The 17,653-nt window shown below is 49.0% G+C and overlaps 1 protein-coding gene across 1 annotated transcript in view; it reads right to left on the reverse strand.

The window, feature by feature from the left end:
- The window catches only part of SHANK3 (SH3 and multiple ankyrin repeat domains 3), a 352,775-nt gene that overhangs the window by 191,122 nt on the left and 144,000 nt on the right, over positions 1 to 17,653 (reverse strand). The window contains exon 14 of the mRNA XM_035335012.1: positions 29 to 105. Within this exon, the coding sequence (XP_035190903.1) occupies positions 29 to 105 (77 nt within the window). The remainder of the gene's footprint in view (positions 1 to 28; positions 106 to 17,653) is intronic.

Consider the following 17,653-nt stretch of genomic DNA (forward strand, 5'->3'; position numbering starts at 1 on the left):
GCCGGGGGGGTAGCTGGGGGCGGCCCCGCTCCCGGTCCGGCGGCGCGAGAGGGGGTCCGGGGGTCGCAGCGCCCCCTGCACGCGGCCGCCCCCGCGACCCCCGAGCTGCCACCTGCCGACCTGAGCCGGGCCGCCGGCGGATCTCGGGGCTGGACCCTGCTCGGGCAGATCCGCCGCCACCGGCCGCCCACGGCTGCCCCGCGCCCGCAGCCCCGTGCCCGCAGCCCCCGCCCCGTGCCCGCAGCCCCCGCCCCGTGCCCGCAGCCCGCACTCTGTCTCTGCAGCCTGTGCCCCACGCTTGCAGCCCCGGTGTGAGCTTGCAGCCCCATGCCCCATGTTTTGCTCCGTGCTCCATGTTAGCAGCTTCGTGCCAAATGCCCTGCCCGATGCTTGCGGACCCTGCTCGTTAGCACACATCCTCCCCAGCTCCCCACATCTCCCAGGACCACGGGGCCACCTTCCGTAACCCAGATGGGGCTGCCCCAAGCCGTCCCTGCTGCGCCCGAGCCTGCAGAGCGCAGCCCTGCTCCCTGCCGGGGCTGTCGGTTGGGAAGCGGCACAGCCCCACCGCGGGGGCTCCACGTGCGGACGCCCTGCTGCCCGGTGCTGCATGGAGACGGGGAGGGGAATGGCCACCGCAGTGGGAAAAGCTGTCCCACGGCTTTTGATGAGCAAGATGGGCACGGCTTCCCCTCTTGCTCATCAGCACACTGCCCGAGCCCTCTCATCAAACTTGCTGTCCGCAGGCGCAAAGCTTCAGTAGAAGGCACTGTCACACCGGGGATGTGTGCTGGGTCACCTGCCAGCCTCAGCCCAGAAGTACTGCTTCACTACTGCGCTGCATTACAGTCCCTCGAGGGAAAAAAACACTTTAATAAGAAATAAATAGCTACCCTTTCCTTATAATACTTCTAAATGTCACTCCAGTATCACGATTTAGTCAATGCAGAGATATTAAAGACCAGCTCAGATCTCTGAAAGGCTCCTTCATGTTTTTAGAAGCAGTCACGAGAAGCATGCAGAAAATGTAGGTATTGCAGGCAGCTCCCAGAAATACTTGCTCAATGCAAAGAGGCTGTTGGGTACTGCAGCTCTGCACCACACTGCATGCTCACGCCGACCTGGGGTGCCCAGCCCACAGCACAAGACATTCACGTGGGGGGCTTTGCACGCAGGTGTGTGTGTGCAAGTGCCCGGGCTGCTGGCGCGGCCAGCGGAGCCCCGAGCGCAGTGGGATTGCTGCCGCGCTCCCGTGCTGCAGCTGTGTATCCCTCCAGCTGCACGGACTGCAGTGGTGCTCACGCAGACCCTCACGTTCACGAGTCAGTCTGCAGGCAGGATCCCACTCCTGCCGTGTCACTTCCCCAAAGTACTCCCTGCAGACAGCGCAACTCTGAGCACGGCACCAGCGCTGTCATTCTTTGCAAATACCACCCCTGGACTGAGAGCCAGTTCTTGCACAAATGCCATGAAGATCAGAATGACAGCCCAAATTCTCCATGACTCCTCTTTAGCACTTGCATTGAGGAAGCATTAATTATGTGGCTTGCAATCCGGTTCATATCTGCCATATTGATTTTGTAGCACATTCATTTTTAAATCGTTAAGAAGTTATTAAGTCAAAATGTCTCAGAAGCCTACATGTATTACATTGAAGTTACATTTATAACAAGTTTTGTAATAATTTCAAAGAATACTACCACTTTTGTTTGGTCTGGTTTTTGGCAGGCTCAATTTCAATTAAGGAATATTAATTAGTTTAATCCTTTTTCATGTTAATGCTTACTTGATAGAGATCTGTGTCAGTCATGCAGCTGCTCCAGGTTCAGACTTTACTCTAGGAACATTTCTGTATATATTCCCAACTGGAAAATGTGAGAAAAACCACACAGAATCGTTTTTATGTTTTCTATCAGTCCAATGTGGAGAATCTCTTGGCATGTTTCCACGTGAGCTGACAATGTGTTTCTTCACCTACTTTATCACCCAATGCCACAAGGCACCTCGAGGCCTGAAGGCGCAGGTTTCTTGCTTTGCCCAGCTAAGCTGTAGCTAATCGCTGCTGGATCCATAGCTTAATTCTGAACCGGAGCCAGGACGCCTTGTATATTATGAATAAAACAAACACTACCACAGCAGCGTTTATTAAGAAGCTAAGGAGCTTCCTAATGTCCCCAGTGTATAATCGTGATTTCACCGAGCGCAGTGCCCACATCCTCCCCCTCTCCGCGACACAAAGGACACCGCAGCCAAAACGCCTGAGCGCCAGAGCAGACTGCTCCCCGTGGGGCTGCCAAGTGGGGGCAGCTCAAATTAAATGTAGTCACTGAAAGAGAGGCTGCCCTTTCTTTTTCCACAGAGATATCCTGCCCTTGGTGATTACAGGGCTTTTCCGTACGTTGGCAGTTTATCTGAAATCTGTCTGTATGAACCTCAAATCAGATTTCACAGCACTGACCAGAGAACTATGTGGGGTAAATAAGTTAGAGATGTAGGCACCGTGCAACTGAAGCACGTTGACAAGAGGCATGCTTCTGGTTGGAGTGAGCTTCAGTAGCAGATGGAGGACTCCTCCTCCTACTGTCACATGCTGTCCCTGTAACCAGCAACCTACTCTGGAAGCCGGTGAACTGAACCTGGATTTCCTCTGCATGTTTCACCAAGAGCCTCAGGGAGGCTGAGCACTCTGCACATGACGTTCCTCCTAGAATGCGTACACGTGTGTACACCTGCTCACAGGCAAGGTGCTCAGCTCTGATCCTCCTGCAAATATAAGAGTGCTCAAGAAACACTGCTATAAGCCTACGCATCAGCAAGAAAACCTGATGGCACACACCTTTGTATCAAATGAATGAGGTCTCACACTTGCTCTATCTGTTGAAAATAGATATCTGAGATGGATTTGATGTGTGACTCCATGTCTCACGCTTCTTACAGATATTTTAGCCGTAGAAGCGACCAGACTCAGCTGTGCCTGGATACAGTGATGAAGACCTAAGCATCCAACAGGGTGCCTCCATCAGAAGGCAGTGTTGGGTCCCAGTATGGAAGTGCTTCCTCATGAGAGAGAATAATCCCCCTAAAAAGACAGAGGCATTTCTGAGGGAAGGCACAGGTTTCCCTTCCGTAGGCTGGTGGCACATTCCAACCCCCACCAGTGAATTAAATTAACAGACCATAACACTCACCACAATTACTTCAAACACATCAAGCACTCCCAAATACCATGGACAGCTGCTTCGCTCTGCATGCACTCTCAAGGGGTCGATCATCAGAGAATCGCTGTTTGTCAGGTGAGCTCTGGCTGAAGGATTCTCATTTTAGGTTTGAACAGCACTCCTCTGGGGACTTCCTGCCCCCATCCTGGTAGAGCACGCGAGATGGGAGGTGAAAGCACGCCGGTTTTTGGAGAGCACAGCCAGTGGTTTACACACGCTGCAGCTCTTGCTGTCACAGCTTGAGCTGTGATGGCAGGACGGGGGATGTGGCAGACCCAAGCCAAGGCGGCGATGCCAGAGCTGTGGGAATAACTTAAGGTTTGTCTTGCCACATCTCTGTGTATCTCCGGGAGGCAGTGAAAATACTAAGGTGCCTTGCACACTATAATGAAAGTATCTATTACAGATCCTGAATTTCTTCCCTGTTGAGAGCAAATGTCAGATTTTCTTTTGTTGCTTTAGGATACAGGAAGTTTTTTTTTTGCATGGGGGAGCTTCCTAACTCTTTCAAAACATACTATAAAATGAACCCTGCAGGAACAAAATGTATTTGGCAGCTTTGCAGTTAATCTGTTAGCCCTTCCTAGTAACTGTATGGCTGTTTCTTGTTTGTTTAATGAGTTGCCTCTGGCATTGGAGTTCTTTTACTTGGAGCATGACAGAAAGGCTTTGTAAACTACTCCCATTGCTCTGAATCATAGAATCACAGAATCGTTTAGGTTGGAAAAGATCCTTCAGATCATGAAGTCCAACCATCCACCTAACACTACCAAGTCCACTGACAAACCATGTCCTTAAGTGCCACATCCACACATCTAAATACCTCCAGAAATGGTGACTCCACCACTTCCCTGGGCAGCCTGTTCCAATACTTAACCACCTTTTCCATGAAGAAATTCTTCCCAGTATCCAATCTAAACCTCTCTGGTGCAACTTGAGACTGTTTCCTCTCATCCTGTCACTTATTACCTGAGGAAAGAGACCAACACCCTCCCTCCTGCAACCTTTCAGGTAGTTGTACAGAGCCCTGAGGTTTCCCCTCAGCCACCTTTAGACTCAACAGCCCCAATCCTCATGTGTCTTCTCATCCAGTTCCTTCATCAGTCTCATTACTCTTCTTTGAGTATGTTACAGCAACTCAATAACTTTCTTGTAGTGAGGGGCCCAAAACTGAACACAGTGCTTGAGATATTTGCCTGTTCTGTGCACAGAGGGACAATCACTTCCCTCCCTAGTCCTGCTGGCAACACCACCTTTGATACAGGCCAGGATGGCACTGGTCTTACTGGCCACCTGGGCACACGGCTGGCTCCTCTTCAGCCAGCTGTCGACCAGCACCCACCAGTTCCTTTTCTGCCAGGTAGCTTTCAAGCCACTCGTCCTCAAGCCTATGATACGCTGAGAACCTTTGTGTGCTCTCACACATACAGCTCCGCACTGACTGGGAACCTGCAGACAATTTCGTTGTACAAACCTTTTCGGAGCCATCTATGGCCAAAGCTGCGATGGGAGGGATCAAACAGGCACATCCTGTGCCATGGGTCCTTCAGCACTGTCTAGTAACGTGTCTAGTGACCTCATTTGTGAGTTGTACGTTATGACGTAAGGGTAAAAGAGATTTTGCCATCACACGAGCAGTATCATGAACTCTACCAAGTCCTTATAACCTGGTACTTTCAGAAAGCATTTGAATGACAACCAAACACTCTTTCTCAGTTATGACACTTGCTATGTGTCATAGAATCATAAAATCAGAGAATATCCTGAGGTGGAAGGGACCCACACGGATCATCGAGCCCAACTCCCGGCACCACACAGGCCTACCCAAAAATTCAGGCCATGTGACAAGCGCACAGCACAAACACTTCTTAAACTCCGACAGGCTCGGTGCAGTGACTGCTGCCCTGGGGAGCCTGTTCCAGTGCACAACCACCCTCTCAGTGAAGAACCTCTTCCTGATGTCCAGCCTGAACCTCCCGTCGCAGCCTGACCCCATTCCCGTGGGTCCTATCGCTGGTCACTAAAGAGAACAGATCGGCACCTGCCCCTCCGCTCCCCCTTGTGAGGAAGCTGTAGACCGCAATGGGGTCTCCCCTCAGCCTCCTCAAGAAGAAATGCTTTTGCTCTTCTGTCCTTTGGAATAAATGCTCTTGCTGTTCTGGAGTTTCAAACTGTTACTCTAAGCGTGGCTGACAGATACAGAAATAGACTGGTTCTGATGGAAAGGATTTCACGCACACAGAATCGCACACAGAATGGTTTCGGAAGGGACCTCTGGAGATCATCTGGTCCAACCCCACTGCCAAGCAGGGTCATCTAGCGCACGTTGCACAGGATCTCATCCAGGTGGGTTTTGAATATCTCCAAAGAAGGAGACTCTGGGCAACCTGTTCCAGTGCTCTGTCACCGTTACAGTAAAAAATGTTTTCTCATATTCAGCCAGAACTTTCTGTGTCAGTTTGTGCCTGTTGCCTGTTGTCCTGTCACTGGGTACCACTAAAAAGAGTCCGGCCCTATCTGCTTAACACCCTCCCTTCAGATATTTGTACACATTTATAATATTCCCTCTCAGTCTTCTGTTCTCCATGCTAAACAGACCCAGCTCCCTCAGCCTCTCCTCATATGAGAGATGCTCCAGTCCCCTCATCATCTTCACAGCTCTCTGCTGGACTCGCTCCGGGAACTCAATGTCTCTCTTGTACTGGGGAGCCCAGAACGGGACACAGTACGCCAGGTGAGACCTCACCGGGGCTGAGTAGAGGCCTTGGCCTGCTAGTGACACTTCCTAACGCACCCCAGGATACCGTTGGCCTTCTTGGCCACAAGGACAGAGTGCTGGTTCTTGGTCAACCTGCTGTCCACCAGCATCCCCAGGTCCTTCTCCACAGGGCTGCTTTCCAGCAGGTCAGTTCCCAACCTGTACTGGTGCATGGGGTTATTCCTCCCTAGGTGCAGGACCCTGCAGTTGCCTTTGTTGAATCTCATCTCCAGCAATAAAATACCAGGTTCATTGCTTCTAAAACCTGGGTCTGGATCTCCTTAGCCAGAGCACCCTGGAGAGTGGGGCACACATGGAGTCTGTCAGTGAGCGCAGGTTTTGCCCCACCACCATTTCTAGATGTGCCAAGAACAGCTGCCAGCATTCAGACGAGTACTCAGGATCCCCAGCAGCATCCCGGAGCCAGGTACCGCTTCCTGCTGGCTGGGCGGGTGGTACACGTGCCACCAGCCGAGGGCAAGGGCAGGGAATCGATCCAAGCAGTCCAAGGTAGCCAGGGTGTATTAGCAGAAAAATGTGCAAGGAAACAGAAGTTGTTATCTTGGTCTCCCTTTATTCCATTCAGAACCTGTTTTCCCCCAAGGGGTCTCTGAGAAAGAAGCTAACTTCAGACAATGATGATGTCTGCTAGATTCTGTGTATCAAAAAATGCAGTCACCAGTGAGGTCACCAAGCTGTTCTTGCCTGCTCTGTCTTTTGCAGCAAACAAACAGCTCTTTGCATAGGATATTGATTTTGGTCATGACAGATTCAGGAGATGGTTCGAACTCCCAGGACCATTACATAAGTCCTAACAATTTTTCCTTATCATAAGCAGAAATCAAGGATCTTTAGCACAGATTTACAAATATGACTTTGCTGCTTCAGAACTGCCTGAAGAAATGCAGAGCCTGAGCTAGGGACCCATGCTGCCCCAGCACCACACCTGGGGAGAACCAGGAAATAAAACCATTTCTGAAAATGCCACAATGAGTGGATGTCCACCCACACCATCTAACAAAAACTTCTGAGCAGACAGGTGAACCTGGACATGCTCCTCATTTAAGGGAGGGATATGTTTTACTCTAAGCTGCAGAGTAAATCCACAGCCTGCTTCAGATGCTGAACTTTGACCTTCCCTCCTGAGGTGGTACTTTCAAAGAAACAATGGTGATTTGGAGCTTTCCTAGAACAACGGACAGTGTAAGAAAGGCCAGATCTTCCAGCTAAGACCAGCTAATGGGAGCATCTACTCAATAGGATACAGGAGACCCAATTTTGGTGAGTCCAGTTTGAAAAGGCTTCTCTGATTCAGGAGACATGAACTCACATTGCTCACCTCCTGGTGAAGTCTCAGCTGACGTCTGCAGCACCGTGTGGGGAGGTGGACCCAGTGAGGACCAGGCTGGTCCCATTTTACCAGCCCATTGAGGGTGCCTGAACCCACAGGTATGACTCCCACCCCCTCATGCCCTCTCTGGTTTCAATGGGTATTTAATTAATCTTTAAAAAGATGAAGAGCTTGAGCAGGAGAAAACAGAACATGGCACTGTTCCACATCCTACCTGGCAGGTTGGTGGGCTCTCTGGGGAAAAGAAAGAGAAGTGCTCGAAGCCATGTGGAGACAATGAGCATATGAGTTCTGTGCTACCATAACACATGCACGTGTTTACACCAAGGGAACACAGGAGGGTATCAGCTTTTCTCCCTGTTCTGGTGTATGCTAAGACACTTTCATAGAATCATTGAATATCCCAAGTTGGAAGGGACCCATAAGGATCTTTGGGAGCAACTCACTTTCAGGGCTTGTCTGTCATAGAAAGAGTTGGAAAGGTTTTAAGGGACTCTTTTTTCCTAGATCTTCTGCAGTACCCAGAGTTGTAAGCCAATTAAAGAATCAAAGACTTCCCCAGAAAACAGGATCTCAAAGTCTGTGAATAAGACCATCTTAGAGAAAAGCATTATATATGGTGATAAGATTCATATTTCAGTCAATGAATTGTAGACTGAGGTTGGAAGGGACCTCTGAAGGTCAACCTGTCCAACTCCCCTACTCATGCAGGGACACCTAGAGCAAGTTTCCCAGGACCATGTTCCAAAAAGGGAGACTCCGCAACCTCCCTGGCAATCTGTGCTGGTGATCCACCACCCACATGGTTACGAAGTGTTTCCTGATGTTCAGAGGGAGCCTCCTGTACTCCAGTTTGTGCCCACTGCCTCTTGTCCCAGCACTGGGCACCACTGGTAAGAGCCTGGCTCCATCCTCTCTGTATCTCCCTTCAGGTATTTATTATCTCCCTTCAGGTATTTACGTACATGGATGAGATACCCGTGAGCCTCCTCCTCTCCAGGCTGAACAGTCTCAGCTCTCTCAGCCTCTCCTCTTAGGAGAGGTGCTCCAGTCCCTTCATCATCATCGTGGTACTGCGACGGACTCTCTCCAGTAGGCCCACATCTCTCTGGTACTGAGGAGCCCAGCACTGGACACTGTACTCCAGGGGTGGCCACACCAGTGCTGAAAAGAGGGGAAGGATCACCTCCCTCCACCTGCCAGCTCATGGTCAACCTGGTGTCCACCAGGACCCCGGGTCCTTTGCTTACACGTTGCCTTCCAGCTGTGTGGCCCCCAGCATGTATTTGTGGTCAAGGAAAATTTCCCTTGGCTGTCAGTTAGCTATTATGGGAGCAATCGTGAATTCATGAATGGAAGAAATCTTCAGGGACACTCTGCCTAGGGTATTACCTGGGTTATCCCTGCAATACTGAAAGACACATGTTCTGTTCAAAATTCAGGAGGCAGGTTCCTACTCGGAGAGCTTTGTGCCTCACCACGGAGGCTTCTTCCAACCACAGAAGAGGAGCAGGACCCACACCCTCTCTCCCCCCACACACGCCCTGAGCCGGGTAACCACGCAGACTTCTGGCTGATATTCCGTGGCTGACTGCTAATGCTCTGGCACAAAATGTTTTTATTCCTTTCAGTTCCTAGAGCACTGCTCATTTAGCTTGCAGTTCAATCTGCTGAGAAACTTCTGGTCTTAGCTCATCTCTGCACAACTAAATGAGAATAACATAATCACCTGCTAACCAGAGCCAATTAGTGGCAGATTCACACTGTTTGGGAAAAGGCAGGCAATGGGAGAACAGGAGTCACTCGCCTTCCCCGCTTCTCCTCAGGCAGCTGTGAGACCAGTGCTCTGCTAATTAGCACAGAGGCCTGAGCAACATTTTAACGCCGAGGGGCCTTTGGGTCAGATCCCGGCGTCTGCCAGGAGCAGTGGGACTTCAGTAGGTGGTTCCTTCTGCAGCAGTGGAGTTAGGACTGTGCACGGTGCTGCAGGGAAACACAGTGCAGGACAACGTGGTGCAAGAGTCAGCCAACAACCAAACAAGAAAATCCTCAGAAGATGAGTGTTTGGCCAAGAAGCACTGGGAATCATGATCTACAAGACGCTTCAGAGACCTGGGCTGAGACTCTACTGCCAAGGGTACATGGCAAATGGTGGCAGGAGCTTGCCAAAGTGACAGCTGGGAGAGGTCCTGCAGGCACCCTCCTTGCTGGGCAGTGACCTCCGCTTTACTGCAATTATTAGTCTGGTTGTAGAACTGCATCCCTTGAAGTACAAACACCTCTGCCTGGCTGTAGGCACAGCCTTACAGATGTGCCTGGAGAAGATAGAGTGGAACTAGAAACCCTAGAGAGACAATTAATTAAAAGGTTTCATCTCCCCTCATATAATCACAGATACTGATTCGCTCTTTAAAATACTCTGTGTGCATCCCGGCCAGTAAAACATCCACAGTGGTAGCAGGATTTGTACCTCTCCACCCTGACAGCCCAAAGTGTTTTATATTACTGTGTTGCTCCATCAGATCTTAAAAAGCCCCATTGAAAAGACAAAATATAGCTTTATCAGTTGACAAAGAGGATAACGCGATTTATGAAAACTATGCCTTTAATCCTGCCTATCCTGCAAGATCGCAGTCCTCAGGAACTTGGACAACTTGTCTGATAAGTTGAGCAAATGCAGCAACAGACAACTGCAGTGAATTAGCATGCACCTCACTCTGTCAGATACTCTTTACAAAGGTGAGAGAAAGCCTAGTTTTGCTAAAGACTCATGACAAGTTTACAGCAGATGGTAACTGAAGAGAGCTGCAAAAGGATTACCAAACCCCATACCTCACTGGAGTCTAGAGGCAAAGATTCAGGTGAATGCTCACAATCTGCTGATGATCAAGACAAATACTTAACAATTTTACTTTATTAATAAAATAAAAAGATGAATAATTTCAGCAGTATCTTCTGGTCAGTGCCACCCAGGAGTGAAAGGAGATGATTGATTGGGAGATGATTGACTCAGAAGGTGGTGAGGCACTGGAGCAGGTTGCCCAGAGAGGTTGTGGATGCCCCATCCCTGGTGGTGTTCAAGACCTGGTTAGAGACCCTGAGCAACCTCATCTAGTGGGTGGCATCCCTCCCCATAGCAGGGAAGTTGGAACTAGATGATCCTTGAGGTCCCTTCCAACCCAGGCCATTCTATGATTCGATGATTTGTCCCTACCTACTTTAGACGCTATGAACTTTTTAGCCCCAAAGGTCTGCGGCTTTGCAGCTCCTAGAAATGGAGGAACCCATGCCATGCTGAAGGCAGGAGGTACATTTCCTTCATAAAGAAGGAAACCATTTGTACAGCCTATGACTCAGAAAGCTTTAACATTTTGGTTGCAAAGTCCTTCTGTGTGTTCCAGTGAAAACCCAGTGTCCTAAGCATGCCACTCAGCATCCACCATGTGCAAATGATTCTTAGCTATGAATTCTGGTCCTCATAAACAACTGTTCTCATCAGCACCTCCATGTACCTGGACAGACAATGAGAAGACTTCAAAGGTCTAGAAGGACATTTCCTAGAAAACCCTTCCCTGGCTGCCAAGGCAGCTCTGCAGAGCACCATGACACCGTGACTGGCACAATCTGGCTATTCCAGTGCAACTGGTAAAGAAGTGCTGACTCTGCAACGTACAGCTTGATACCTTCTGCCTTTACTAAAATTACCTTGGGAAATCTATTTAGATGGTACAGGCATCCAGAACAAGGAGAACGAGCTGAGACTTTGACAATATCCAAACAGCATGTTTTCCATGATCTGACTGAGGACCAGGCAACAGGGGCACCATCACCCGTACCTGGATAGACCAGAACACTGGGGAACTGGGAGAGGTGCAAGCTAAGACCAACAGTCTTCCAAAAATGAGATGGCTGTGCTTGCTTTCTCCTGGACCACCAGAACAACACTCATGTTCATCCTGGAGAGTTCCACTCGGGTCCAGAAGTTACTGGAACTGCTTGGACCTGTTAAAGTATTAAAATAAGGCCAAATAAAAGGACCTTACACTGAAGCCTATCCCACACTGCCAAACTGTAGTTCAGAATATCACCAGAGGGAAGAGATGCAGCTGTCACTTGGTGCAGTGCGAGGCCAGGCACACAGAGGCTGTGCCATCTCCTGACCTAAACTTCATAGGAAGCCTTTGGTGTGAGAGGACATGGGAACATGTCTCAGCTGCAAAGCAGGCAGCAATTTTGCACAAAATTGCCATTGCCTTGGCAGAAAAGTGCATAGTCTCCTCTCGTGGTTGGTCTGCACCACTCGTTTTAGTGACATGAAAACCAAGTTCTTGGAGCTTCAGCCTGAGACAGCCTCCAGAGGACCTCCAGCATGGATGCAGCCAGCTCCCAGTGGTTTGTATATCACTGGGATCCTGATCTGTTAGCAATTCCTATTTCACTAAAACTGTCATTGCCCAAAGACTGACCAAGACAACCCAAAGGAAAGAGATTTATTCTCAAAGGACCACCAGGTTGAAAATATTTATGTTTTTTCTTCCACAACACGGTAAAACACTCAGTCCTGAAGCATTTCTTTACTTGAAGTTATGGTGCCATGAATGTTTCTCCATGGCATGCTGCACCTCCCATGAGGAGGGATGGATTTGCTAGTGACACAGCCCAAAACAGCAGTGTTGGGGCCACTGAGACCATGAGACCATGTCTGCAGCTACTGGGAGCTATCAGCATACACCTCTGGAAAGATAAAAGGGTTGTAGAAACAACTGCTGCCTTGCTTGTGATATTGAAATCTTTTTTTCCTTTTTCCTATCCTATCCTTTCCTAAATAAAAAGAAGTTAGAGGACATGTACTCCTCAGCTGGACATGTATCCAGCTCACTGTGTTTCAGCCCCGAAGCAGGTTTTCAGGCATTTTGCTGTATGCCGCGTTACAAATAGATCTGTTTTCAGACACCCCCAGGTCAGAGAGTCAGTCTGTCACCACTTGTACACCTTGCTCTGCCCCTGCTCAGTGCCTCTGCCTGAGAGATGCAGCAAGAGGGTGAAGCTTGCAGTGAACATCCCGGCCCCTTGAGTCACACGTTCTTCATACCCAGCAGTGAAGTCAGCCTCTCTTCTTGGTTCTCAAACATACAAGCGCAGAGATGTTGTTGTATGTAATATTTGGGACTGGTGTGTCTAAGCACTAGTGAAGGAAGCCCCTCTCCTGGGTCTGCTTTTCAGGTGAAACCTCTCATTTCATTGCAGCGGCTGCAAGGCATTGAGATGAAGCAGGTCTTTCCCTCAGTGGAAAGGGAATGTGGCAGCAGCAGCTCCATACACAGGACTGGCCTGCTAGGGTCCTGGGCTGCCCAGGAGGATCCGCCTGGCATCAGCAGGCACTTGGTGCTGGTACTGCAGGGACCTGAGCGTGATGTGGTCCAGGGAGTCGCTGCTGAGGAGGAGTACTCATAACGGAAGTTTCCCTGGAACTCAAATTAATTTTCAATTTTATTCGCTTGGAAGGAAGGATTTGTCTGTGTCAGATGCCAAATTAAGGGGATTCTTTGTGTAGGAAGTGTAATTGATTCCCATTTACTCCGCATCTGTATTTCTTAAAAAAAGGAGCACGAGTGAGTCATATGCACAGGCAGGCTGGCTTGTTATGACGCCTCTAGCAGACAGGCACCTGGGAAGGGGCATATTGCCTACCCTGTTGCCAGAAATATTTTGCCACCACCCAGTCTAATTCAGGATCCAAGCAGTCTAAGCAGACAGTTCTTGCAGATGTGGTGGTGTCAGGCAGGAGGCATCCGTCACTTAATGTGCAGGGTGACCTTCACATGAGACCTGGCTTCAGCCTGGGCCACCGTGGTCACCTGGTGCTCCAAATGTTCTCAGCATCAGTTTTGTCTCCAGCTTCTGGCAAGATGATGCAAAGACAAGGTTTGCCAACAAAGAGAGCTGCAGTAGGTGGAAACAGGACCACTGGCACTGGAAATAGACCCAATGGAAACAGAACCCTCCGGGTTTTCCTTCGTCAGTGTCCAGAGAAGTAGCTGCTGTGCAGAAAATAACAACCTGAAGTTTCTGCCACTAATCTTGGCCAGCTGATGTCCAGCAAAGTTACTGACAAGACGAACCTGAGAGGAATCATCTTGAATAGGTCCCTGCACCATGTGCGCATAGGACAGGGGGTGCCGTGGCCTATTTTTTGCTGCCATGCTCTGCAAACGTGGGACTGAATAGAAGTGCTCAGACTACGTAATGCATTTCACCCCCAAATAATGCAAATCACAACCTTGAATGGAGAGCATGCAAGTGTCACCCCAAGAAAAACAGAGGGATGACTGTTTGGGAATATTTAGTAAACACAGCAATGACCTCTTTTGATTCAAATGATGCATCTTGGATCTAGGACAACAAATCTGAAAAACAGCCTTTATTCTAAAGCTAAATCTCCCACCCACTCTTTCTAACAGCCCCCTCCACTTCCTGCAATATCCCTTTGCTAGCCTAAACAAACTTGCTGTTGGTCACCTTGCATCCCCTGGGATGCTGCTTCAGGGATGTTTTCCCATCTCCCCTGCCTCTCCTGCCTCACCCCCTACCCTGGGCTCTCCCTGCCCATAGCAGCCCACTGCCTCCCCTGCTTTCATGGGTACCCTTTGGCTGTGCTGACTGCGAGGCTGCAGTCCTGCTCAGCCCTAGTGTCTTAGAGCCACCCAGGTGTATTTACCTGTTTCTTGCTCATTTTAACTCTTAATTGTACACTTTCGGGGTCAGAGGCAGCTTTCTTTATTCCTCATCTCACCAACCCTAGAAGAACAGAACCTCCTTGGACATCTTCAAAAGCCATCTGGACATGTTCGTGGGCAACCTGTTCTAGGTGTCCCTGCTTGAGCAGGGGGGTTAGATAAGATGATCTTCAGACGTCCCTTCCAACCTCAGCTATTCTGTGATTCCATGAATAAACTATATACAATACATGGATTTTTTTGTTCACTCTGCAGTGGTCTTTCTGGTCTACAGAGGATTATGATCCTTTTGTTAATAACTTCTAATACTTGCATATTTTTTTTCCTTAAGATGTAATTTCTCTATACATCATTCTAGGGGAATAATAAAGTCACATTTGGTTTATTTTATGCTATAGTTGCTTCAGTTTTGCTCAAAGGTAGACCAACTTTGCATAAAGCATGCAGTGCTTGTTACTAGCCTTAGCACTTGAACAGCAAAGAACAGGCACAGCATATTTAAAGCACTTACTTAAGTCTGACTGTACTGCAATCACTCATCGAAGTAATTTCCCAGTCCTTAGAGGGGTTGCTTCTTTGAATAGAAACTACTCTTTAAGCAGGCTGCCGTGTTTGTCTCATAACCTTAAAATATTCCGCTAAAACGTGGAAGGTGAACAAAGCCAGGTAGCCCCCAACAGTGGCGTGGCAGATGTTGAAGCCATGTCCACACAGTACAAGGCTGAGAACAGGCTGGGGTGTGGTAGGAGCCACCAGCCCCAACACACTGCTCGGGGCCATGGCAACAGCAGTATGGGCACCAATGGGACCCTTTGGGACCCCGGACAGGCCGATCGCCATGAGGCCGAGACCACATCTTGCAGTCCTGGTAGAGCCCACTGACAGTGCCCAAGAAATTAATTACCTATACACTGTACACTCATTAAAATGGCAGTAAAAATAGTTCCACCAAGCTGAAATCAAGCCTTCAGCATCACAGTTATTACATCTTGTCATTGGGTAGAAGCTCCACAGGGCAGGGCTCAAGAGAGAAGGATGGGATGCTTTAAGAGGTCAGAGTAGGAGGTCCCACTAAGAAGGTGATTGAATGTGAGACACCAGCTGAGAGCTAAACAACAGAATAAAGACCATCTCAGGCATTTCCTCAGCTCAGGCATGCAGCTTGAGAAGTGTCGCATAGCACAAAAGTGGGAGATGAAGTTCTTTCCCACGAGGTAGATGTCATGGTTCAGGCACACTCAAGTCAGTTTAAGAGGACATTGCAAGGGCATGGACAAGGGAAGATGGAAGAACATATTCAGTAAAGACCTAGATTCAGTTCAGAATGGGTTTTCCTTCCCAGAAGTTATCAAAAGGTCTAGTGGCCACCGCATCAGCATGTGAGGATTCACAAAACTGATAATACACTTCAGAAAGGCACATCCATGACAGTCCTTGGTGGGTGCATGATCCTCTATTTTTCTTCATCTCCACACCTTCTCCTGCACAAATCTGTAGCTGAGAGTGAGAGCCTCATCCCAAGGACGCATTCCTGGTTCACCTGGAGATATGCCAGATGCTTTGGTGGAGATGAATGCAGCCAAAGAGGAGCAGGACTGCTGCTACAGCTCTGCTTGAACAGTGTTGTACCGGCAGTGAGACACATTCCTCCAGACAAGGGGTTACACTCTCAGAAGTCTCCAGGAAAATGTATGTTTGGGCTAATGTGTTAGTCTGCTTCCAGATATATATGTGACTTCTGAGAAGGTCTTGGACTATTTTCCTCTGGCTTTCAGAACAGAAAGAAGAGGTACTCTCTGTGAGTGTACCCTGACCCTCCTGTGCCTGGAAAGCCAGGAAGGTCCTGAGGAGGTTGCAGAAAGAGTGACAGACTGTGGTGGTTTTACCGTGCTAGGCAGCCGAAAACCACCACCGCTCTCTCACTCCCCCTCCTCAGATGAGGAGGTGGAAGAAGTAAAGGAAAGAACAACTCATGGGTTGAGATAAGGATGATTTAATCGAAGAGAAAAAAAAATATTATTAAGGAAATATTATTATTAATTAAACAATTCAACTAAAGGGAAAAAAGGGAAAAGGGAAGAGGGAGGGGGAAAGGGAATAACTAAACAAAACAAGTAAAGGCTGTGTGGAAGTGTAGAGGAAAGAAATTCCTCTCTACTTCCCACCAGTGAGCAATGCTTGAGCACGTCCTTGAAGCAGGGCCTCAACGCACGTAGCCGGTGTTCGGGAGGAGGACAGACATTCTCACAACGAGAGCCCACCCCTCCCCTCTTCTTCCTTTTTCCACCTTTTATTGCTGAGCATGACCCCACATGGTATGGAATATCCCTTTGGTTGGGTTAGGTCAGCTGCCCTGGGGATGTTTCTTTCTCACTTTTTTGCCCACCCCCTAGGAGGGTCAGAGAGAGTCCTGATGCTGTGCCAGCACTGCTCAGCAGCAGACACAACACCGGTGTGATACCACTGCTGTTCTAGCTCCAAGTGCAGAGCGCAGCACTGTATGGGCTGCTGCAGGGAAAGTTAACATCCCAGCCAGACCCAGTACACAGACTCTGTCCACCCCTCAGACCAGCCCTGCTCAGGGGGCTCCAGCTGTGCTTGCAGACATGCTAGCAGCTGCATGGCTCCTCTCTGAGTGGTCTGTGGGCTCTCACACACTCGCCACCATGCGGTCTCCAGAATCTCTCTTTTTAACTTGTTTCCACATCAGTCAGGGGTCATGAGCTTTAAGAGACAGGGATCATGTGCACAAATTGAAGACAATTACATTTTTCAAAGTAACTATGGAAATTGTTTTATGTGAACAAAAGAGTGAGTAATTCTCATGTCATGGACCAGCACTTGCATACACAGTTGTATCACCACCTCACACTCAGGAGTCACTCCATAAGCAGTGGATGGCAAACATCTCCAAGGCAGAGCAACACATGCCAAGGACAACAATTTCCACTGCCGCCTGGGTCTTATGATATCTAAAGGCTTCATATTTGAGAGATGGTAGTGCAGAAGAAGCCCACGCAAACACAATGGGTTGGACCCACTAGAATAAGTTGCCCAGAGAAACTGTGGATGTCCCATCCCTGGAAGTGCCCAAGGCAAAGCTGGATGGGGCTTTGGGCAGCCTGGTCTAGCGGAAGGCGTCCCAGGGAGCTGGAACTAGATGGGCCTTAAGGTCCCTTCCAACCTAAACCATTCAATGATTCTATACTAACAAAACAGTCGGTAGCCGTTCCCTGACCGCTTTATTTACCAAAATAATTGTAGCTGTTTCCAACTCTGCAACAGTCAAAGAGCACTCCAAAGGTTTTATCTGCACAGAATTACAGTAAGCGTAAATATGAACTGCGGTACACTCGCTCCCCACGCAGGCGGCTGCCAGGCAGACGGGGTGTCAGAAGCCCTGCACAGCTCTCAAAGAAGAGCATCTGCACAGGGTGCAAACGGGCTTCTGTGCTGTAAATTCACTCCTCAGCTTATTTAGCACTAACTTCGTTTTGCAGACGAGCATCTTGATTTTGAGCTGTTCAAGTCACACAGAGTGAGTTTGTTATGGAGCACTGTACAACTGCTCTTAATATCTCTGAGCCCA

The sequence above is a fragment of the Oxyura jamaicensis genome, chromosome 1 (assembly GCF_011077185.1).
Source record: "Oxyura jamaicensis isolate SHBP4307 breed ruddy duck chromosome 1, BPBGC_Ojam_1.0, whole genome shotgun sequence".
NCBI classification, from domain to species: domain Eukaryota; kingdom Metazoa; phylum Chordata; class Aves; order Anseriformes; family Anatidae; genus Oxyura; species Oxyura jamaicensis.